This window comes from Stenella coeruleoalba (assembly GCF_951394435.1).
Source record: "Stenella coeruleoalba genome assembly, chromosome: 15".
Lineage (NCBI taxonomy): Eukaryota > Metazoa > Chordata > Mammalia > Artiodactyla > Delphinidae > Stenella > Stenella coeruleoalba.
This window is the reverse complement of record NC_137161.1, coordinates 14,894,852-14,919,196: the sequence shown is the minus strand read 5'-3', so window position 1 is coordinate 14,919,196 and position 24,345 is coordinate 14,894,852. Positions and strand designations below refer to the sequence as shown.

The window sequence follows — 24,345 nt, the reverse complement described above, 5'->3', positions numbered from 1 at the left end:
CTAGGTGCCAGAAGAAAGCTGTCGGCAGCAGTGCCTGAGGCTGAAGGCCCAGTAGGCAGCTGGGTCCACAGGCCAAGACCATTTGCTCTTCTGCTGCCCTAGACTGAGTTCCAGGAGCCGCCCTGGGCTGTGCCCCTACCTGGCTCCTGCGTCATGGCTGTGGACTGTTCCCTGTGCTCAGAGTAAACAGCCCTGGCCCCTCCCAGCCAGCACCTGTCTCCAGTCCCCAGGCTGAACATGGGAATTGGGGAGGCATTCTCCCCTCTTTCCCCCGGGACCCATCTGTGGGGACAGTGGCTGGATGTGCTTCTGTCACCAGCTCCGACTCACCTGTCATCCCAATGGTCACTGCCCCCGCCCCCTTGTGCCCTCCAGCACAAGGACCCTGGGGCTTAAGGACCTCAGAGTTTGGGTCAGGAAGGATGTTTGAAGGCACCTCTTGCTGGGTAAGTGTGTTTTGGCCTCTAGCAGCCTGCACGTTAAAGCTTGGTGTGTACCCAGCAGTTTCCTTACTAGCAGGAGACACCATCTTTGGAGGGGACAACGCGGCAGCTCAGAACAGGGAAGTGATTCACTCAAGGTCCCTCAGCTGGCAGGTGCTGGAGGTGGGTGGGAGTCAAACCCAGACCCCGTCACCCAAAGCCAGTGCCGAAGGCTCCTTTAATTCCTTTCTCTACACCAGCTGTGTCACGAAGAACGTACATTTATGACGGAATGGAAAAAATAAGGGCTTGGAGGGATGGCGACTTGGGATCAAACCTTGTCTCTACAGCTTCTCACGGGACCTTGGGTGGGAGGGCACCCCCTCTGCACATCCAGTCCATCTGTCAGGCACAGCTGATGGCAACAATATCTGTCTGTTCACAGGTGTCTGGGAAGATCCATGACTCCGTGAGACATTGGACACAGAGCTGCACACAGGGAGCCCTGAGAGAGTGTTGGTGTGGAAAAGAGAGGGAGGGAGAAACACACATGAAATGGCTCTAGATGTTAATAGGTGTTTCACCTTCCTTGGCCTCAGTTTCTTGTGTCCAGTCAGTTCACTCATGAATAATTTTTCCTGCAGCTCCTACTATGTGCTGTGTATCCCTACACAACAGCTCCACCATGAATCTCTAAAGAGCAATTTTCACTCTGATCTGCTGACCCCAAATCCACCCACTTCATCCGCAGGCTCCTCCCTGTGGGTCCTGCCCTTTCCCCCTCCTTTACCGACAGCGGGCATTACCGGGAGACCCCTGAGTCTCAGAATGGGAACCCCTGTGTCTAGCCCTTGGCCTCCTGCTGCCCTGCCCACGGGCCCCAAGAGGGAGGTGGGGAAGCAGGAGCGGACAAGCGTCCAGCTGCAGCTGGTCGAGCTGCACCGGCCTGGAAGCAGCTTAGGTTCCTAGTTCCCACTGGGGCCAGAGTGACACCTGATCCTGGGGGATTGTGAAACGGCAAGAGGTTGCAGCCGGCCCGCCTGCCTTGTCCGCTGAGCCCTCTACCCGCACGGCTTCGGCCCCGCCCCTACCCCACGCCCCCCAAGAAAGCGGTTAAATCCCCCCTTCCGGGCAGTGCCTCACTCCCGCCCCGGCGAGCACCATGCCTACCTGCCGCCTCGGTCTGCTCGTCGCCGCCCTCCTCCTTGGCCTGCTGCTGGGCCTCCCCCCGGTCACAGGTGAGTGGGGCGGGGAGAGGCGCCCAAAGGGGCCGAACCAGGAGAGCCGGGAAGGAGCCCGGCAGAAGCTTAGCCTCTCTGGGGACAGAGAAGTGAGGATTCCCGGGGTGGAAGTGGGGAGTCCCATGAAGGCCAAAATGCGGGGATCCCTGGTGCCTAAAAGTGGTGACCCTTGGAGCTTTAGATGTGGGGTCCAATGTGCTGGAGGTGGGGAGACACTGAAGGCTGACATATGCGCGGGGGGAGACGGGGAGACTCTTTGCTGACAGTGGAGACTCATTGGTCAGAGGCGGGGACCCTCTGCCTGAACATGGGAAGCTCCTAGACGCTTAGTTGTGCGGGGGTCCCCTAAGAATTGAGGGCTCAGAAGCCAAGAGTTTGGTCACTCCTGTCGTCCCAGGTATCAGGGACCCCGGCCCTGGAGGTGGGGCTCTCTCAAGGCTGTAGTGGGGTGTGGGGAGCAGGGACTGAGACTCAGAATTCCCGGGAGATTGAGATTTGGGGCCGTCAGACAGGAGGCGGGCATCCTCTGAGAGCGGGACTGAGTCCCCCACTGCGCGTCCGCCTCCCAGGCACAGGAGCAGAGAAATCAGGCGTGTGCCCCGCGCTAGAGGCGGACCTGAACTGCACGCAGGAGTGCCTCTCGGATGGGGAATGCGCGGACAATCTCAAGTGCTGCCGGGCCGGCTGCGCCACCGTCTGCCAGATGCCCAATGGTAACCCCGGGGGACCCACGCGGGGCGGGGCGGGGCAGCGGGGGTTGGGAGGGGGAGGGAGTGCCCAGTTCTGTTACGGGATCTGGGGCGCGACCGACCCAGGGGTCCCCGACCAGGTCGAGGCGGATGGAGCCAGATCAGCCCGTGCTCTCCTTCCCATGGCTCCGGTGAAACCTAGGCGTCGCTGAAGTGCAGCCAGGGGGAAGGGAGGTCCCCCACTCCTGGCCGGATTCATTGCTCTGGGGCATGACGGACTTCCGGGACGCACCGCGGGGACGTTGTTCCGGAACATTGTTCTCTGAGATCAGGGGACCTGATTCGGATTTTCCTCCTGTCTGGGTTCAGCCGCGGGGCAGCCTAGGGCTGCCCAATGGGCTGGACCCCAAGGTCTGGGGCGCTCCTCCCCATTAGCGCCCCTACCCTGGGGCCTCCCCAACCCAGGAGGAAGGACTTGGGACGCCTGCTGGCAGGACTCCCCAATCCCTCTGTCCAGATGGAGACTTTCCAGGTTTAGGAGAGCACCCAGCCCGTCTTAAAGATGTGGATGTGAGCTACAAAAGAGAGCAAGGTTCTTGTCCAAGGTCACATTGCCATCTCTGGCTGGGCAGGAGTCATAAAGCAGGGGGTTCCTTTCTGCCTGAGTGGTTTGAAGAATGTCAGGACCCCTCCCAGAGCACCACTCCCACTTCTTCATCTTTAAAACTCTCTTCCACTCTAAGGGTTGAGTGAGAGAGAGAAAGTGTGTGAAGCTGGCCTGTCATAAAAAGTACTTGCTGGAGCTGAAGACTGTCCAGTAGGCCATGGGGGCTCCTATCAGAGCAGGAAGCTGTGGAATCCAAGCTTCTCATTTTTCAGAGGGAAAGACTGAGGACTAGACCAGGGATATGACTTGGATCCCAAGGTGCTGGGATCACTTGTCTTTATCCAGAAAAAAAACCTGTGTGATGCCCCCACCTTGTGATTTCTCTGAAGATGCCCACAGGGGCTGGGAAGGTTTGTAATTGGAGATTCAGTCACTCATGAGCAGGGAGGTTGGAGGTAGAGGGAGGACAGGCCCATCAGGGGGCTTCTGGGTCTGGGGACCTCTAACCTGGACCAGAGGGAGGAGGACCGGAAGGAGAGGAGGACACTGGGAGAGAAAGGAGGATGGCAGACAGGCAGATGAGAGAGGAGGACGGAAAAAAGAGGAATCTCTGCTGTTAGGGGGAGTCTCTGCTGTTCCCTGGTCTTAGATGGACAGACTGAGGCAGGAAGAGGGGCAGGAGCAGAGGGCCTCCTGAGCTAGAATCCTAGTTGTGCCGTCTGCTGGTTGTGGGTCCTGAGCAAGTCGCTTCACCTCTCTGAGCCTCTGCTTTCTCGCCGGCTAAATGGGATGAGCATCCCAGATGTGGTAGGGTCGACATGAGGCTAAATGAAATCACACATGTGAAATGTCTCAGGAGAGAGCAGACCCTCCACACACACTGGCTTGTTTTGTGGGTACCCCGCTCCTGAAGCCCTTCTGTCCGGGGGCAGCTCGGTATTGAGAGCTCCTGCCCTTCTCAAGGGAAAGGGTGACTTTGTGCGAGGAAGACAGCCCCTCCCGCCCTCTGCAGCTCCTCACCCAGCTGTGCGCCCCCTTGACACTTGGCTGGGCTTGCTCCTGGGGCTTCTGGGCATTGAGCCAGCTCCCTTCTCCTTGACCCTGGAAGTGGAGCACACAGTGTGTGTGTGTGTGTGTGTGTGTGTGTGTGTGTGTGTGTGTGTGTGTGTGTGTGTGTCGACATTGGAAGGTTAGGCTCAGGTCTTGGTTTTACTTATGATCAGCAGTGTGCTGTTGGGTGATGCCTTCACATCTCTGGGTCTAATTTTCCTCCTTTGTAGTAGAAGCAGGGTAGAAATATCCCCTACAGAAGAGAGAGTTGATGTGGAGGTTTAAAGGACAAATTGAATTTACACTAAGGGCTTTGTAATCAGCACATATCTGTGGTGTTATCTGTTTGTGTGTGTGTTAGTGGAAGAATGCTTGTCTGGGTGTGGATGAGTGAGGTTGTATGGGGGCCTTGGTGCTAGATGGTGGTAACTGGAGTGAATAGATGGGAGTGAGTGAGGAGATTGTGGGCGTGTAACCCCTCACACGTGCACTGCACTTTACAGCTGACAAAGCAGCAGAGTGCATGGTGCACAGACCTGAAGCCAGATTCCTGGGTTCAGATCCTGTCCCTACCCTGTATGACCTTAGGCAAATACTTAACTTCTTGGTACCTCAGTTTCCTCATCTGCAACGTAAGGAAATAGTAACAGTTCCTCGCACCCTGTTTTAGGATTATCGTGAGGATTAGCTGAGTTAATATACGTCAAATGCTTAGGATAATGCCTGGCACGTAGAAGCAGCTAAGTGCCAACTGCTGTCCTTACTCATTATTATTCTTATTACAAGGACTTTGTGCAGGGAGAAGGAATACATGTCTGTTGCCTCCACTGCTTCCACAGCGGCCCCACGACATGGGCAGCACGGATCTCATGTGACACCTGAAGACACGGGGCTCTGGGAGATTTCTGGCCCCAGGTCACAGAGTTAGGAAAAGGCAGATCTGGGACTCAAACTAGGGCCCTATGATCCCAAAACACTCAGGGAGAGAGCAGAAGGAAGGGAGGTTGCAGGTGCTCTCCCAAGGTCCCCTGAGATCCACTCCAGCCCCTAAGATCCACTTAGGCAGGCAGCTCTCTTGTTTGTGAATCCAGGTGGGTGGTTGTGCTGTGGAGACGTGTTCAGCTCCCTGCTTCCCCTCTGCCCACCCCCCCACCCCTTTTTCCACCCAGAAAAGAAGGGTTCCTGCCCTCAGGTGGACATCGCCTTCCCCCAGCTCGGCCTCTGCATGGACCAGTGCCAGGTGGACAGCCAGTGTCCTGGTCTGTTGAAATGCTGCCACAATGGTTGCGGGAAGGTGTCCTGTGTCACACCTGTCTTCTGAGGTAGGTGGCCTGGGGGGAGGGGTGCACTGATGCCCAGATTTGATGACACCTGCAGGAGGCTGAAAAGGAGAACCTGAGCTAACACACTGCTGTTCCCTTCTCTGTCCTTTGATTTACTTTCACTCAACAGATTCACTGAGCGTCTATCACGTGCCAAGCGCTGCTCTAGGTGCTGGGGATGCTCCGTGTGTGAACAAATCGGACACAAATTTCTTTCTGATGGTTTTATATGCTAGTGAATGATAAACAAAATAAATATGCAAGTATACTCTGTGAAATGTTAGCGGGAAATAAGTGGCCTGGAGAAAAAGAAAAAAGAGTGGGGATAAGGAGTGGGGATGGGGGGGCGGCAGGGAGCAGTACTGCAATTTTTTCATGGGACCTCCTGGAAGGCAGCATATGAACAGACTTGATGGAAATGATGGAGGGGGCCGCGAGCATATCAGGGAGAATGTTACAGGCCGAGGGGGCAGCAGGTGTAACGCAGTAGCCTCCCTGGTGAGTTTCAGAAAAAGCCAGAAGGCTGGAGTCTGCTGATCAAGGAGAGGGTCCGAGAGGTAGGTGGTAAGCGGAGGGACCTGACAGACCATGTAAGGACTTTGGTCTTGACCCATGGTCTTGACCCAGAGATGTCGGGTCCTTGGGAATGGACACGCTCTGACTTAGATTTGCAAAGATTGCTGAGGGTGTTGTGTGGAGGCCCTAGGGGACAGTGGCAGAAGCAGGGAGACCAGCGAGGAGGCTCCTGCAAGAGGCCAGGTGTGAGATGATGACGTAAGTGTCTGCATTTGGGACCTACGTGAAGGTAGATGGGACAATATTTGCTGATGAATTGGGCTGTGAGAAGATTTACTCCTTTTCCCCTTAACACCCACGTAAATAAGTCAGTGGCTGGAGGAGCAGCTGTGTCCTGGGAGGGCGGGCAGTGGCTGGATGGGTTGGGGAAGTAGGAAGCTCTTTGCATAGGCCAGTGCGAGGCAGAAGAATTGATCTTTACTCTCGCCAAAAAGCTTGGCTTTTCAGGACAGAGCTGGTAGAGATCAGTTAATTTCAGTTCAGTTTCTCAAATGCCCCTTTCAAGTGTGTTGAGCACTTACTCTGTGGCAGGCAGGGCTACAGTCAGCCACCTCGAGGGGCTCTGACGCTGGAAGGAAAAGATTGTGCAGCCTCTCTTTCCCCACATATAATTAAAAATAAAACAATATGAAGTCATAAAGCAAGTGTAAGAAAATAAAGAGAAGCAAAACCAAAGAACATGCATCGTCAGGCCATTGCAGGATCCAGCACTGTGCCGCCAGCTCTGTGCCAGGTTCTGGGACGGAAGGTGACCACTGCCCTTCCTCACCGAGCTTGCAGCCCAGTGGCTGAGGCAGACAGATGGACAGACGCCCCCAGTGCCTGTCGTCGGTGTTGCAATGGAGGGAGGGGCTGGGTGTGATGGGGACATAGAAGAGGAAAGCCTCACCCAGGTTGGGGTGGGGAAAGGAGGGAGCAGGCTTCCCAGAAGGGACCCTGAGCCAATCCGGAAGGATGAACGAAAGGTCGGTAGTCTGGTGAAGTACAGCAGCGGGGAGGCTGTTTCAGACAGAGGGAACCGGACAAGCAAGAACCTGGAAGGGCCCTTTGGTTGAAATCTCATTGTTGATCGTGCAATAATTTTGATAAGCTCTCAGCCAAGGGACTGGCAGGTCAGTGATGGAACCTATTGCCCAGATGTGAAGACTCTGACCTAGAGAGAGGGGAGGATGTGCTCAAGGCCCCAAGGTTGTTAATTCAGTGCCTGAGAGAGAACCACGGTCTCCCCAGGGACCAGAGCTCTCCGCCTCTTGCCTCCATCAGTGTCAGCTGCATGGGCTGGCTTTGCAGTCCGGAAGACCTGGGTTCAGATTTCAGCTCTGACACTTAACTAGCCTTTTTCGCCTCCCTGAACTGCAAATATTTTGCTTATAAAATGGGATAAATAAAATAATAAGATCTTTTTGATCAGCTAACCCAGCTTAGCCAAAGGAATAGGGGCATGGTGGAACTTCCTAGTGGTGGAAGGATTCTTAGGGACATAAATGATAGTGGCCCCTCAGGAAGGTCACGTCACAATGGTCAGTGGGGACCACGGTATACCCAGGTGTGTCCGGGGATGGTCAGAAGCAGAAGAGATGAGTCTAGGACTTTCTGAAAAGTGCAGGCAGAGCCCCAGGGTCTCAAGACGGTGAGGCTTTCCTGGGGGCGGGGATAGGGAGCTAAGGGGGGATGTGATGGGGTAGGGGGAGCTTTGGCCCAGAATTTAAGCTGCAGGCATTCTTGTCCAGTATCATGGATACTGTTGTTGACGGTATTATTGTGATTTTCTTCCTCCACCTCCAGCCACCAGCCTGAGGAGTGGGGGAGCGGAAGTGTCTGCCTGGCCCTGTCTGGCTCCAGCCCAGCTGCCCTCCTCCCTTCCTGGCCTCTGTGCTCCCCTCCTAAGCGGCCACAGCTGCTTCTTTTCCAACCAATAAAGTGACCACTTCCAGCACCGATGGGGCTGTGGCCTCTGTTCTTATTATTCTGGCTCATTCGTCCCACGACTCTGGGTGGAGGTGCGGGCATGGGGGTGCAGGGTGCAACGAGATCATCCAGGCGCAAAGTCTGAGATCAGCTCTGACACGATGAGCATAAACTCAGGGCTCCTCTGTGTGCGCTGGCGCTCCCCTGGGTGAATCCGCCCACCAGCCCTGTGTAGTTGTTGGTTATTCTCCCAGGGTTTTGGAGGAGAGAACTGGGGCTCAGAGAGATGCTGGAATCCTTCCAAAGTCACTGGGATTCGTTGCTGGGGGTTCTGACAACAGCAGCAGCATGTACTGTGTGCCAGACACAGGGCTGGGAGATTCACTTGTGAGATCTTCTGGATCCCCAAAACAACCCTCAAATTAGTTGATGACGTCCTGTGTTACAGACTGGGACTCCACCAAGTTACTTGCTTGGGGCCACACAGAAAGAAGGTGGCAAAGCCAGGGTCCTTCGTTGTAGCTGCTTTTAAAAAATCAAACCATTATTTTACATAAATAATATTCACATGGATCAATATTCAAAAGGTAAAAATACACAGTGAAACATCTCTCACCCTTGACCCTCTTCCTGCACCTGCAGCCACTCAGTTGTTTTCTACAGAGGAAACGAATGCCATCAGTTTCTTGTGTCTTCTTCCCAAGAGAGAGCTCCAGCTCACTCCCTCTATCCTTTCTTCTCTCTGTAGCCCCTCTCTTTATTCCCCCCTTCTCTCCCTTCTTTCTATGCCTACTTTTTCTCTCCCTCTCCTTCTCACCTCCCCTCTTCCTCTCTATTCCTCTTCTATCATCTATCTCTCCAGGGACATGTAGATATAAAATTCTCATCTAGGGCTTCCCTGGTGGTGCAGGGGTTGAGAGTCCGCCTGCTGATGCAGGGGACACAGGTTCATGCCCCGGTCTGGGAAGATCCCACATGCTGCAGAGCGGCTGGGCCCGAGAGCCATGGCCGCTGAGCCTGCGCGTCGGAGCCTGAGCTCTGCAGCGGTGGGGGGGCCACAGCAGTGAGAGGCTCGCATACTGCGGGGGGGAAAAAAATTCTCATCTATCCCACCTTTTTACAGAATTGTAGTACACTATACACATTGTGTTGTACTTGGCTTTTTTCACTTCGTGTATCTTGAAGATCACTCACAGCATAAAAGGTTTCTTCATTCATTTCTCTGGCCGTATAGTATTCCATTGTTGGGATGTACGAAGTTTATTTAACCACTCTTACACTGGTGACTATTTAGGTTGCTTTCAACCTTTTACAGGCTTAGATTTGAACCTGAGTCATCTGATGACACCAGAGTCCCATGCTGACTCTACTGCAGTGATTTTTCACGTTAATCCCTGAGGTGGGGTGGGGAGGGGATGCCTAGCCTTTTGGGGTGAGGAGGGGGTAAAGCAGCGAAGTCATGTTAGAGACTCAGCCCCCAGGACATGATTTATGTCCTTCCCTGCTCCTCCACCCACCGTGGAACGTGAGAGGTCAAGGCAGCTTGAGTGCGTTTGTGTGGAGACAGAAAGCTGGGGGCTTGGTGTTTGGCCAGCCTTATCTTTCTCATCCTCCTGTGGGTCTCTGCCCCAGGCCATGAGCCAGCAAAGAACCTGGCTGTCCATCCATCCCCCTGGGGGTACGTGGGAACGCGTCTCCTGTAGGAGAATGGGGGTGCTTACTGCATAAGGCTGCCTTTGAAGGTAGGTGGGTGGCAGTATCGCTTTTCTCCTAGCTTTCCCTTTTCCAATCTCTATCCCTGTCCAGGCTCCAGTCTCCCCAACCCTTCTAAGCAAAAACAAAGTGATAGGCTGGGTAGAGTCGTTAGGGACTAAATGTGTGGGTACCAGCCCTTCCACTTTCTCCTTGCTTTCCCCGGCTTTGCCTTCTGAAAGAGAGCCCTGGGCAGGGCCTTGTTTAACTCAGGGATGGCAGAGGTATGCCTTTGTATGCGCGCCATTATTTCTTCCATCGGCACCATGCCACAAATCGCTCTGCTCCTTTCCAGGAGCCTGTGTGTGGACGGCATCCTGATGGGCTATGTGTTCTGTAGCCAGACCACAGCCATGCTAGTTTGAGCTAGAAGGACGGCTCCCAGGGCCAGAAACTTGGTAAACTGCTGCCTTTCCGGAGCTCAGGGCAGGGTCTCTTCCTGCGCTTACTTTCTCCCACCTCTGGCAACACGCTGCTTCGCTGTTGCCTCTAAACCCCATCTCCAGTCCGGACGGCTGTGTACGGTAAAACCCTGTAGAAACAAACATCTGTTCTCCAGCAAGGTGCAGGTTGGTGATTGGAGACATAATAGGAAGTTAGTTACACATGAGGGAGCCGGAGCTTGAAAAATGAAGTTCTAAAGCCAGACCAGTAGAGGACAGCCCTGCCTGAGGAACAGCGTAAGCAGAGGTATTCCTCATTCAGGAAACCTTTTTTTGAGCACTTACTATGTGTTCTGTTCTAGGTGGTGGGGATTTGACATCAAGGAGGTGAGGGGTGTGTGTGTGTGTGCACGCGCACGTGTGGGGTGAGGGAAACAGTCACTAAATGAATGAACCAACACAGGTTTAACATGTCAGGTGGTAGAAAGATTATGGCGAACTATAAAGTTGGGTAAGAGGACTAGTGGGTCCAGGGGATGGGGTAAGAGGTAGGGGGTTGTTGCTTTGCAGAGGGTATTCAGGGTGTCATTCAAGTCATGAGCTGAGTGAAGAAGGACATGAGCCACACGGAACCCATGGGAAGAGCTGTCCAGACCAAGGAAGCTTCTAGGGCTAAGGACCTGAGTTCAGATGCTTGAGGACCATGGCTGGCGTGCTGAAGGCTCAGGAGGATGAAGGGAGATGCAGTCAGAGAAGTAGTGCGGGCTCAGATCATGGAGGGCCCTGTGGTCACTACAGGACTTTGCCTTTTATTCTGAGGAATTTAGGAGCCATAGGAGGGGTTTGAGCAGAGCAATGATGTCATCTGACCTATGTCTGGAAAAGATCCTTCTGGCTATTATATTAAGAATAGACTCTGGGGGCAATGTGAAGCAGGGAGAGCAGTTAGGCTGCCCAACAGGACATAGGAGAAATGACTTTTTTTTGCCTCTTCATCTACTAATCTGTATGAGACCCCCAAACTGCCAGCCCTAATGCCCCGGGAGCTAGGGCTGCACCAGCTATGAGGGCTCCTGTGACTGCTCTGTGGTTCCATTTGTCCTGTCCATTGATGCAGCTTCCAAAAACTAACTTGTGAAATAATCATATTGCAAACACAACAAACACTCTCCTTCTTGCCCCATGATCACGTTTACCCAGTTGATCATTCTACTACAAGTTGATGGCAAAACTGTGAGGGTGAGGAAAACAGAGTGATAGCTGACAACTTGTTAGCTCTCCATTCAGTGCTGCAATCTGTTGGTGAGGGTCTGGTTTGTTTAGCCCTTAAAGATGGTACTTGGTGGGAGCTGCAGCGCCCCCCTGAGCCACAGAACAGCATAGCATTAGTAGGCCCTGCCTGCAGAGCATAGAGGTCCTAGACCCAGAAGTCTCTGCATACCCCCCACGGCTGGGATATCAACCCCAAAGAAGCCCAGGGCCCAGCCAAACCAGGTTTATTGGGGTGAGTTCATTACATAAAACGATGGGACCCTCTAGAGCTACCAAAACCCCATTATTTGCAGCCCTCAATCTTGGACAGCCCTCTGGGGATTTTTCACCAGATGAACGATCCAAAGCCTGTGGTTTATATTATGGGCTAGGGTTAGGCTTAGGACTACGGTTAGACTCTTGGCACTACCAGGGGAATAGGCAATGGAAGGCAGCCGACCTTTGCGATCAATCTGAAAACAACAGCCCCTCACTGATGGAAGGTTGGTACCTCACTCCACAGGCAGAGCTCCAAGTGGCCTGGATGGTGCCCACAGGACCCCCTTTAACCACCCTCCAGGTAGCAATATACACAGACTCTGGGGCAGAGTGCCTAGGCGGGCTGAGTGATTTGGAGCGTAGAATTTTCTAGATTGGCTCACTCATGATCTCTGTTGTAGGGCCAGAGGCTCTGGTTTGAAATAGCATTAACCTCTCAACATATTAATGTACAAATTAGGCACGTTCATGCTTATCACAAGGACAGTTCTCCATTGGTCTCATCTGGTTCAGCTGTGGTACACTTGTAAGGTTTCCCTGTTATCTCTTCTCCATTTGCCTATGGGACACCATATCCCACTCTCCTAGTAGCTCTGATGTGGTTGCAGTGATTTCTTGACTTTTTCCTTTTTTATGCTTGATTTATTCTTTCAACTTTTTTTTTTTTTTTTTTAGCTGTATGCGGGCCTCTCACTGTTGTGGCCTCTCCCGCTGCGGAGCACAGGCTCCGGACACACAGGCTCAGCGGCCATGGCTCACGGGCCCAGCCGCTCCGCGGCATGTGGGATCTTCCCAGACCGGGGCACGAACCCGTGTCCCCTGCATCGGCAGGTGGACTCTCAACCACTGCGCCACCAGGGAAGCCCCAACTTTTAATTTTGACATGACTTCAGACTTAAAGAAAAGTTGCAAGAATAGTGCCAAGATTTCCTGCATCCTCTTTACCCATATTCATCAAATGCTTACATTTTACATTTACTTTCATCTTTCTCTCTCTCTCTCTCTCTCTCCACACACACCCCCCACATATTATGTTTTTCTAAAGCATGTGAAAGTGTGTTGCAGACATCCTAAGTACTTCAGTGAAGTTCCTGAAACAAAGGCATTCTCTTAAATAACCACAGCACAATAATCAAATTCAGTAAATTAACATTGACACTGTGCTATTCTCTAATCTACAGACAGGACCAGCTACCTAATTTATGAGGCACAGGGCTAAATGAAAATATGGCTGCCACGTGGCTGCCATGGCCTTCCCTGAAATGCCATAGGGAGTGCACATGTAATGAAACGGAGCAGGACCCTGTAGGGGCTCTTGGGCATGGAAGCCTCTCTGTGTCCCCCGTTCCTTGTTTGTAGGGGACAGACTCCAGCCTCCATGACCTTCCCTGAGACCCAGAGGGCAGGTTCAAACAGTTGCTAATCAGGGAAGGGAGGGGATGCAGAGACAAGGGAGGAGCAGCCCAGAAACAGTAGCGCAGGACTTCGCTGGTGGCGCAGTGGTTAAGAATCTACCTGCCAATGCAGGGGACACAGGTTCGAGCCCTGGTTCGGGAAGATCCCACATGCCTCGAAGCAACTAAACCTGTGCGCCACAATTACTGAGCCTGCGCTCTAGAGCCCGCGAGGCACAACCACTGAGCCCGAGTGCCACAACTACTGAAGCCCACTCGCCTAGAACCCGTGCTCTGCAACGAAGAGTAGCCCCCACTCACCACAACTAGAGAAAGCCCGCGCACAGCAATGAAGACCCAGCGCAGCCAAGAATAAATAGATAGATAGATAGATAAATAAATAAATAAAATTTAAAACAGAAAACAAAAAAACCTGAAAAATATTGGTTGGCCAAAAAGTTCATTCGGGTTTTCTGTAATCAGACATAATAACCCGAACGAACTTTTTCGCCAACCCAATAAATCCTGGGTCCATCCTTTCCTCCATGGTGTTTCTACAAAACACCATGATTGGTGTTATTGGTGTTATTTTTCTACAAAAATAATCAACAGGTACTTGTGGAGTATTTACTTTGTACACATCACTTTTCTTGGCTCGAGGTAGAAATGTGTAAGGCAAGATCCCAACTTTCAAGGGCCCACAAAATATGACCATGAAAAGGTAGAAGCAGGCAGGCCCAGAATATCTCTGTGTAGTCCATATGGAGATGTCAGGGGGTTTACAGGATGGAGAGGTAAGCTAAGACTGGGCTGCTCAGTAGAGCTGAACTTTAATGACTGCAAACTGATTAAGAATATGGGTCCTAGAGTTACACTTTGATTCAAACACCAGCTTCACTCCTTGCCGGTTTGCTATTTGGGGCCAGTAATTTATCTTCCTGACTTTCAACTTCCTCATTTGTAAGATACAGATATTAATAGAATCTTCCTCTTTAGGCTGTTGGAAATATTAAATGAGATCATGTACGTAAAGCACGTAACTTGGTTCCTGGCGTATCATAAGTGTTCCATAAGTGGCAATTATGAGAATTTTAATAGAAGGTGTTATGTATTGAAAGCTTTTCAAATGCATGTCCTCTTTGACCTAGAGGCTCCCCTTCTTATCATCTATCCTCACTAAACAGTCAGAAATGCTCACGCTGATGTACTTGCAACATTATTTATTATATTGAGAAAGCATAAATAATCTCAACATTTAATCAGAGAAGACTTGTTTAAATAAATTATGATCCAGCGATACCCAGAAAGCTCTACCCCTTTTAGAATTATGTTGCAGAATATTTAACGATATAGGAAAATCTTCACCCAATATTGTTAACTGGTAAAAGCAGGTTATAAATCTGTATTAATGTGTGCTCCTAAGTTATTCACTTCCATTATTCCCAGAAAGTTTTTTAAAGCCTTGAGGAGCTTGCTCATTTGGAAGATATTCCTCCAGCATATATGGATTAAGAAATTTAATGAGCTCTCAACACTATGTCAACAGTGGTATTTCCTGTGCTTCTGTAGCTTATCTGGCACCGAATGGCCTTCCGGTAGTTTCTTCTTTCTGGTAGTTTCTGTTTATCTTTTCGCCTAAGCAACTTTTATAACACAACATTTCTCAGAATCCAGATTTGGTGATGTAAGACCTCTTGGGTATTTGTACTCATAGGGACCAGGCACTATGAGCTTTCAGCTTTCACCTGTGAACAAATATCAGGGAAGAAGGAGGGAGAGGAAGGAGACCCAAGAACCGAGCCTTTAAGCAGTCACTGCTGTGTGACTCTGGCCAAGCTCCTCCCTGGGGCAGTCAGATTGCTAAGGTGGCCCAGTGATCCCTACTTCCTAGGATTCATGTCCTTGTGTAGTCCCTTCCTTGAGTGTGGACTGGACCTAGTGACTTGTCTCTAATGAGCAGTGATGTAACGAAAAGTGATGGGGCGTCACTTCCAAGATTAAGACTGTGACTTCTATCTTGCCAGCACTCGTCCTGGTTCTTCCCACTGCTTGCTCTGATGAAGCCCATTGTCATGTGGTGAGCTGCCCCCTGGAGAGGCCCACTTGTCAAGGAACTGAAGGTGGCCCCTGGCCAATAGCCTTCGAGGAACTAAATCCTGCCAACAACCACGTGAGTGAGCTTGGAAGTGGATCCTTCCCCAGTTGAACCTCAGATGACAATGCAGCTTCAGCCGGTTGACAACACCTAGATTGCATCCTTGTAAAAGACCCTGATTTTGGTTACTTTTCTACCTATATCCTCTTGTGTTTCTATGAGTTTCTTTAAGATGACTGTTTTGAAATCTTTGGCAGGCAGATTGTAGATCTCCATTTCCTTGGAGCCGGTTACTGGAGCTTCATTAGTTCTTTCGGTCGTGCCATGTTTCTCTGATTCTCTGTGATTCATGTGGCCCTGTGTTGGTGTCTGTGCGTTTGAAGGAGCAAACTCCTCTTCCAGTCTTGAAAGACTTGTTTTGGCATGTAAGAACTTTCTACAACTTCCCCAGCCTACTAGGACTACCACCAGAATCACAGTTGTGCTGGATTGGAACCGGTTTTGAGGCTGTTGCTGGGTCTGCCATGGGGTCTGTGATTGACATGCTTGTTATCAGGGGCTCAGGTGGGCATGGATTCCATCTGGTCCCTGGGTGGGTGGGACTGCCTCTACTACCTTGTTCAGTAGGGAGGTGCTGGGACAAGGGTCTGCTTCAGGGTCCAAGGTCAGGTCCTCAGTCAGTGAGCCTATTACCAGGTGCGAGATAGGTATGGCTCCCACCAGGTCCCTGGGAGGACCGCTGCCTGGTCACAGGATGAGTCCCTGGGTGGGCGAGACTGGCCCTGGACAGTGGCCGAGAGGGACTGGAACGAAGCCCCAGGGCTATTTCAGTTTCAACAGCCAAGATTGAGGTTTGTAGCCCTGGTTCCACAGGCACGGATGAGTGTGTCTCCTGCCAGGTCCCTAGCTGGGCTGCGCTGCTCCCTGACGGTGGCTGGAAGGGCTGGAGTGAAGTCTAGGGCCCTTTCTGTATCTCCCAAGGTACAGATGTGTCTCCCGCCAGGTCCCTGTGCCGGCAAGACTGCTCAAAATCTGTGGCTGGAAGGGGCAGGAACTCAGTCTAAGGCCTTTCAGGATCTCCGGGGGCACAGATGGGAGTGCCTTCTGCTGGGTCCCTGTGCCAGCAGGACTGTCTGGGGCCTGTGGGTGGGATGAGCTAGACTCCGTTTCAGGGCACTTTCAGAATCTACAGTCTGAGCTAGTTTGGTGGGCTTACGTCCAGGGGCTCCTAGGCAGCGGCTGAGAGGGGCTGGAGGCTGTTCACAAGCCATTTCAGCACTCACTGACTTCTCCATGCCTGTTAACCCGATGCCTGGGGGAGCAAGACATATGGTCATGCATATGCGTCCCCGGGCACATGGTGCTGGGGAGAGGACCAAGCTAAATGGGGCTGTAGCCAAGTCCTCAGGGGCGTGGAGCTGTTTCTGGGTCTATAGTTGGGACCATGATAGGTGAGTCAACCACCTGGGTGCGGGCCTGCCTTCTCAAATGGTTCTCCTGAGTCTTGGACTGCACTGGATTTCACAGTCTCCTAGCTGGATCTCAAAGCTGCCACAAAGGCATTTTTGCCCATGGATGGATGCCAAATGATCAGGCAGAGGGACATCTTATTCAGCCACCTTTCTGATGGCACTCAGGATGTTATTTTTCAAAGGTGTTTAAAAACCATGCTTACGTTTAACCTTGTGTTATTTTACAATGATGAAAAATTGGAAGCACACATTCAACAACAGATGGTTGGCTAAGTAAATTACAGTGCTTTGTAAATAGTTCAGAATATTATATAGCCATTAACAATGACACTGAAGAATATTCACTGATCTGGGAAAATGTTTAAATGTTTATAATAAAATGCTACATAAAAATCCTGATAGAAAATACTATAAAATTTACACACACACACACACACACACACACACACACACACACATAGAGAGAGAGGGAGGGAGAAAGTAAATGAAGGCATATGCAGAGGAATGTTATTTTGAGATGATAATTGAATCTTATCCCTATGGATAAAATTTAATTGAATTTTTACCCGCAAAGGTCTACTTCCTTGTTCAATGTGGGCCCTTCCAATACCATGCCCCAAGTTTTCAAATTCACCCTCCCTCCTCCAAAACCTTTATCCTCCAATTCACTAAGCAGTAATTCATACTAAGTGTGAATGACTCTTAACTCTTAATTCCCCCAGTATATTTGTATGTATGTACGTATTTTAAAAATAAAGTCTTAAAAAAATAAATAAATAAATAAAATAAAGTCTTGAGATTTTAAACATGTTGGTGATATTTGTAGAATTTCAGGCACAGAGATGGGTGATTTAAAGAACAAGGCAGGGAGAATAAATTTGAAGTGGAGGAATGCATCTCTTGTTCACAAAAATAACTTCTATTGCCCTAGAGCAACTCTGACTCCAGGGAGGGCTGTGTTCTTACTAGAAAATCAGGTGTTCTTGCAGGCTTTCTCACATGCTTCTTTCCTCAAAAAGTTGTTGCCATTGCCATTACAACCTCCATAATAAAAAACCTCACATTCATAAGTTCTCCAGTTGTAGAATCAGCACAGGATCGAGCCTCGACAAAGGCCATTCTCCATACGAAGTTTGCATATATTTGCGGAGACAGCTTTGCCTAAAGAGACAAAGCGGTTTGAGAGGCCCCATCACCTTCCGCTTGTTAGTCCCATATGCTAGGGGGCTGGGATGGCCCTGACCACAAATGCGAGGCTGTCCATAATATTAGCTGAGCTGTGTATTTCTTCCCATCCAGCCCACCTGGCCCACCCAGCCAGGGCCTTCTCCATCTGCACAGAAGTTGAGATTTTCACTCCTGGGAGTAACCTGATGTGGTGAAAACCCGAGACTTGAGACTCCAATTCAAGTGGATACAAATCCTAGCCCTGCCACATACTACTGTGTGATGTTGTATCAACTTAACTTCTCCAAATTCCCATCTTTTCATATATAAAATCAGGGAGCTGAACTCCACCATCTCTGAGCACAATTCCAGATCTGATTGTCTAGGATTTGATTAGTAAGGTCTCTCAGGCTTCCATCCCCTGTCTCACTGTCATTCTGGAGTAGATATCCGATAGTGAGAGGAGAACTGACTTCAATCAGAGAGCAGGGTTGAAACCTGACTCCATCATTTTCTAGCTGTGTGAGCCTGGACAAATCATCTATGTCTTTGGCACTCAGTTTCCTTCACTGTAAATGGGCGTATAATATGCACATTTTAGGCTTACTGAAGGGTGAGAGGTAACCAATGAAAAGCCTGATAAATAGAAAAGCATCAATAAACAGGAGCTGCTCTCAATCACTCTTTCCCTTCCTTCACCAAGAAGACTGAGAACAGGGATCTCATCATACTCTTTTCCGCAGTCTACATACCTAACACAGGCCTGGCTCTGAGTTCTCAGTAAATATTTGTTAATGGGGAGAAAAAATGCCACGAGATCCTCTGAGGCAGGATTACAAGTTTCTTGAACTCTCCTTTTATGTTCCTGTTATGTGAATAGCTTTACCCTTGCAACTACTCTTCAAAGTAGATATTAGGACTTCCAACTTTACATGAAGAAACTAAGGTCAGAGAAGTGAAATGCCTTTCCTAATGTCATGCTAGAAGGTGTTGGGTCAAGACTTTCTTTGGGCTGCTGGGCCCCTGGCCCTATTCCCAGGCTATTTTTGGAGCTCCCATGTTCCATACCAACCTTGTCTTAATTCTGATCGAAGTTCTTGGCAGAAGGTGAAGAGCAGGAGAAGTGAGGGAGAGACCCAGAGCTGCATGGTGCCACCCAGCAAGTGGCCCAGCCTGGGGTTGGCATTTTAGGGAGAAATGGGACCAAGGAGGAGGAGCCTGATCCCACATCCAGCTCTTTCATCCCTAACTTCTGCTGTTCACGAGGCTGATCCACCCTTGGAACAGAGTGTCCATCCAAAGCACAGCTCTGTCTTTCTCCTTTGGCCTTATCTGATCTGAATTTATCAAAGGCCACTTTACTACACTTCATGGTGTGAGCCCGTTAAACAATAATAAAACAGCAGCTACCATTTGTTGAGTGCCTCTACCTTTCCAAGCACCATTTAAAATACTCTTCATTCATTACCTCACTTGAATCCACACAGGATCCCTGCAAGGCTTAGAACCCCCATTTTGTAAGTGAGGAGAGTTTAAGCTACCTTGACCATTATCACATGGATAATGAATTTCAGAACCAGGACTGGGACCCTTGTCTGTTCAGCTCCAATAAACTTGTATCACTCATTCATTCAACAAACACTTACCAAGTTCCCACAGCATGCCAGGCATAGTCTTAGATGCTGCCTCCCCGGCATCTGGGGGCTCCCAAAGAATTGTGGGAACAACACGCACATTACTGTGTAGAAGGAGGACCCAACTTGTTTTGGTTTAGAGAATCATTCTGTCTAGAGAATCACCCCAATCACCAGGGTCCAGCACATTCCCCACCGACCTGCTTTCTCGGATCCTCCAGAGATCCGATCTTTTGGAAGACAAAGCCAGTCTGCTTTGGTGGGATTTAGTGAGCCTCAGATTCAAAGTCTGAGGTTGTACTTTTAAGTCCAGGTGTTCCTGATGTGGGCAAGTCATTTAACCTCTCTGAGCCTCAATTTTCTCATCTATAAATTTAGATTAATTATGCTGGGTTAGCATATTTCCCAGAGCTGGTGCAAGTGTTCAATGAATAAACAAATGCTTCATACATTGGAAATGTGCAACAGGCATATGCCACTTGCAGGGGTGTGTGTGTGTGGGGTGTGTGTGTGTGTGTGGCATGATGCCTTTTTGGAAACAGGAGTGTTAACTGGACCAGCACCACATTTGGTCTCTACACAAATGTGTTACCCATCTTTGCACATTAGTGGTAGCTCTTCCTTCTTTTTAAATTCCCTGCAGCCACGATCCTCATTCCTTGGCCACTGCTTCTCCCAACTATAGTTCACACAATGGTTGGTCAATCCTCTCATCGCCTGCAGATTTTCACTTTACTTCCTTGAAGGCTCCTCCGAAGCCTGCATTTCCAGATCCCTGTGGGTACATCTCCTTTTGCACTTTGGTGGGTCTGCCAGCATTATTCCTGGTATTCTTTCCTCAGCTCTCTTAGGAGGTCAAATCAGTTCATCAGAAACCAGAATAAGAGCAGAAGGAGGCTCCCAGGAAGCACAGCCTGACATTTGCCTTTCAGGCAGAAGAAAGGCAGGATTGCCCATGGGTGCCCTTGGCTGAGAGCTTTGCTACAGTGCTCCCTCTTCTAGAGTGAGAACTGGCCTTTTAATACGTAATTCAGAAAAGCAGTTTTTGGGAATCCCCTGGTGGTCCAGTGGTTAGGACTCTGTGTGTTCACTGCCACGGGCCCGGGTTTGATCCCTGGTCAGGAACACAAGCAGCACGGCCCGGCCAAAAAAAAAAACCCCAAAAAACAGAAAAGCAGTTTTCATCTGGGTGGGAGCAATTTTGGTCCCCTAGGGACAGTGTCTAGAGACATTTTTGAGTGACACAACTTAGGAGTGGGGGACACCTACTGGTAGAGGCCAGGGATGTTGTTAAACATTCTGCAATGCACAGGACATCCTCACCAGAAACAATTATCTGCCCTCAAATGTCAATAGTGCCAAGGTTAGGAAACCCTGCATAAGAGTTATGAATATAGGCCGGGAGCGCGGGCCTGGTGGTGCCGCCGCTGGCTCTGCCCTACGCCGCCGCGCCGCGCCGCGCCGCCCGCTGCCTACGGCCGGCAGTGCGCGCAGGGCCTGGAGGCTGCGGGCGCCGGGGTCTACCAGTGCAGCGTGCGCGCCAGGAGCCTGTACACCGGGGCCGAGCGGCCGGCGCACATGGGCGTCCCCCACCACCCGCACTGGACGAGGCCCTCTCGGACCACCCGAGCGGACCCACATCGCCCCTGAGCGCCCTCAACCTCGCCGCCGGCCAGGAGGGCGCGCCCACCGCCGCCGGCCATCACCACCAGCATCACGGCCACCACCACCCGCAGGCGCCGCCGCCCCCGCCAGCTCCCCAGCCCCAGCCGGCGCCGCGGCCCAGGCGGCGTCCTGGTATCTGAACCACAGCGGGGACCTGAACCAGCTCTCCGGCCACACGTTCGCAGCCCAGCAGCAGACTTTCCCTAACGTCAGGGAGATGTTCAACTCCCACCGGCTGGGGATTGAGAACTCGACGCTCGGCAAACCCCAGGTGAGCAGCAACGCGAGCTGTCCGCTGCCCTGCAGATCTACCTACGCCTTCTCTCTACCGCCACGCAGCTCCATATTCCTATGACTGCACGAAATAGTCAGCTGCCCCGGCCCTCCTCTGCCCTGGCCCTCTCCGGCTTCGCTTAGCAGACGCGCCCCTCTCAAACAGGCTGCAGAGACGCAAAAAGAACCCAAACTTGCCCACCGCTTTTTCCGCAGACCCGGGAGCAGAGAGAGCGCGCGCGCCAGCCTCAGCCCTCCGCGAAGCTGCAGGTGACTTTAATTCGCCGCCTCGTTTCTGAGATCCCAAGAGGCCCCAGTACACGGACGCGGCCCAACGAAATGAATAATGATTTTAAAATCCCGCTCCCCTTCCAGGATGGCTGTGCTCACTGCTCCACTCGGGGTTTCAAAAATTATAACTTATGGACCAAATCCCGTAGCGACCCAGTAATGACTCTCTGTAGAGACCCCCATAGACCTCTGGGGGTCTCTATAGATTATGTATGTGCTGTGTGTAATTTTAAATTTCTCTAACCGTGCTGTACAAATGTGTGGATTTGTAATCAGGCTATTTTTTTGTTGTTTTTCAGAGCCATTAATACAATATTTAAAGTTGAGTTCACTGGATCATTTCTCATCTTGCCCGACCATTTCTAACTGCCAAAGTGAAAATTCAAGAAACCCATGTGGGGTTTCCCCCCTGTACAATTATGAGATATAATTCTTTTCCCAGTTGTAGGTCTTTTACAAAACAAGAAAATAATTTATTTTTTGTTGTTGGTGGTGGATAAAGAAGTCAAGTATCTGATACTTTTTATTTACAAAGTGTAATGGTGTTGTATAGTAGATTCCTCCCCCAGCATTCCTGAAAGAAAAAAAAAAACCCACTAAAAATTTAACTTGACCTGTGTTTGTCTTATGTGGTCTTAATTGTTGTACTTGCCTTAAAATAAACCCATGTTGCTTTTCTGCCCCCCACAAGAAAAGAGTTATGAATATAAACACTTTTTAATTATAAAAATATTTCCAACATTGGCAGCATGATACGAACTCCACAAAGTGAGAGCGGTGCTTAATGAGGTGTGCCTGCACTTACTTGGCTGAACAAGCCTTGTGCGAGGCACTGGCCTTTCCCAAGCAGGCACTCTGTACCAGGTTGCCCTGGGAGATCTCTGGCTGTGACTCAGTAACTTGGCCCTTCCTCGGGTGATTTGGGCATCATGCTTACCGTAATTCCAGAAGATGGAGGGCTAGTGTAAGATTTATTAAAAACACATTAGAGAAGCTAGCAGGAAGCTCTTGCTAGTTATCTAGTACTTATACTTATCAAAGGAGTCTTACTAATCTTCAATTTAAAAAAAATTTAAAAATTAATTGATTACTTCTGATGACATAGTAAATGCTTATATTAACTTCCTATCATTTCATTGATTTATTGATTTATTTTGAATAAATATTGGGTAGTATCTGTCTCTAATATAAAAAAGGAGTCTTACGAACTCTATGCCAACTGTGTGTATGTGTGTGTGTATGTGCGTGTGTAAATAATTAATTAAATTACTTTTGACTGAGACCTGATGATTTTGGGCAGTGTAGGGACAGGGGAAGTAAATAAGGGTGGAATTTTGAAAAAGTAAAGTCTCCCCATTCAGATTATAACCTCCACATTATGTTTATCTTTTCTAGAAGGTGGAAGGAAACTAACATCACTTGAGTACCAGCTACATGTCAGGGAATTTTCTGCCTTGACTCATTACATTCTTACGAGAAGTCCTTGGGAAGACTCGCTTGTACGTATAACAAATACGTTTACCAAAAACACACATATACCAGGAGAGTTTATTTCTATTTTCACCGTATTTATGTTCAAAATAAATGACCAGAGGGGGAAAACAAGCTTGATCACTTTTAAGAGCAGAGTCAATTTATGTCTTCAGAAAGACAAGTGGAATTTTTAGCAGAGGATAATTTTTAGTATTTTTTTTGCCAAACAGCTTGAATATAAATAGGGTCTTCAGAGAAGGGGAGAAAATATCTCTAGAACTCAGGAATATCAGAATTGATAAATATGCAGGTAAATATAAAAGTGCGGGGGGGCTTCCCTAGTGGCACAGTGGTTGAGAATCCTCCTGCCAATGCAGGGGACACGGGTTTGAGCCCTGGTCCGGGAAGATCCCACATGCCGCGGAGCAATTAAGCCTGTGCGCCACAACTACAGAGCCTGTGCTCTAGAGCCTGTGAGCCACAACTACTGAGCCCACGTGCCGCAACTACTGAAGCCTGCGCGCCTAGAGCCCGTGCTCCACAACGAGAGAAGCCACCGCAATGAGAAGCCTGCGCGCAGTAACAAAGACCCAACACAGCCAAAAGTAAATTTTAAAAAAAAAGTGTCTATGTGCTCTTCTCTTAATTTCTTTAAAAAGGATAAGATTGTTTAAGGCGATAGTTATTAACACTGTATTGTTAGGTTTAAAACATACATAAATGTAAGATATATTGCAAAAGCACAAAAGATGGGAGCAGGAAATGGAGCTATACTGGTACAAAATTGCTATATTTTACCGGAATTAGGTCAATAGATACACATCCAATTCTATCTCCCACCCCAAGCCAAGGATCTCTAAGACCTCTCTGCCACCCCAGACACAACTCTATGAGTTCCTTTCTTCCTCTACCAGACTCCATTTCCAGAAAGAATAAAGCCCAGAAGTGAACAGGCATTGAGTTCATGGAAAATTGATGGTCTCTCTGGGGTATGAAAAGTGATGGAGGGGAGTGTCCTCTCTGAGGGGCAGAGATCCTTGGCAGGGTCGTGGTAGAATGATACAGTGTAATGGTTTAACAAAGGCTTGGGTCAGAGAAACGCAAGTTAAATTCCAGTCTGGCCAATTATGAACTAAATCAACTTGGGCGTGTCTCATAACTTCCCTGGGTCATGGTTTCCTCATCTGTGAAAAAGGCAAAACAATAAAATCTGAGCCATAGAGTTTTTGTGAAGATCACACAAGATGATTTATGTAATGTGCACAGCATACTGCCTGGTATGTAAGAGACGTTTCATAAACAGAAAAGATTAGTATTAGAACAAACAGTGCAAAATGCAGGCCTTGCTTCATGATGTCAACTACTCGGATGCAAACCTTACAGGGTTACAGCTCCCAGCGA

At 49.8% G+C, this 24,345-nt stretch overlaps 2 protein-coding genes across 2 annotated transcripts; both read left to right on the top strand.

Moving 5' to 3' along the window:
• The first annotated feature begins 1,540 nt into the window (after nucleotides 1-1,540).
• Nucleotides 1,541-7,845, top strand: LOC307197885 (WAP four-disulfide core domain protein 2). The gene is made up of 4 exons (XM_079944394.1): nucleotides 1,541-1,660; nucleotides 2,233-2,376; nucleotides 5,179-5,331; nucleotides 7,693-7,845. Exons 1-3 carry the CDS (start codon nucleotides 1,585-1,587, stop codon nucleotides 5,328-5,330), a joined length of 372 nt encoding a protein of 123 aa, XP_079800520.1. The 5' UTR covers nucleotides 1,541-1,584; the 3' UTR covers nucleotide 5,331; nucleotides 7,693-7,845.
• Nucleotides 7,846-20,120: 12,275 nt separating this feature from the next.
• LOC307198212 (uncharacterized protein) lies at nucleotides 20,121-22,710 on the top strand. The gene is made up of 3 exons (XM_079944972.1): nucleotides 20,121-21,178; nucleotides 21,397-21,450; nucleotides 21,771-22,710. Exons 1-3 carry the CDS (start codon nucleotides 20,630-20,632, stop codon nucleotides 21,777-21,779), a joined length of 612 nt encoding a protein of 203 aa, XP_079801098.1. The 5' UTR covers nucleotides 20,121-20,629; the 3' UTR covers nucleotides 21,780-22,710.
• Nucleotides 22,711-24,345: the final 1,635 nt, after the last annotated feature.

Coding starts and splice junctions, on each gene's coding strand:
- LOC307197885 (XM_079944394.1), top strand. CDS start 1,585: ATGCCTACCTGCCGCCTCGGTCTGCTCGTCGCCGCCCTCCTCCTTGGC. Junction 1,661..2,232: donor GGGCCTCCCCCCGGTCACAG/GTGAGTGGGGCG, acceptor TCCGCCTCCCAG/GCACAGGAGCAGAGAAATCA. Junction 2,377..5,178: donor CGTCTGCCAGATGCCCAATG/GTAACCCCGGGG, acceptor TTTTCCACCCAG/AAAAGAAGGGTTCCTGCCCT.
- LOC307198212 (XM_079944972.1), top strand. CDS start 20,630: ATGAATATAGGCCGGGAGCGCGGGCCTGGTGGTGCCGCCGCTGGCTCT. Junction 21,179..21,396: donor CGACGCTCGGCAAACCCCAG/GTGAGCAGCAAC, acceptor CTTTTTCCGCAG/ACCCGGGAGCAGAGAGAGCG.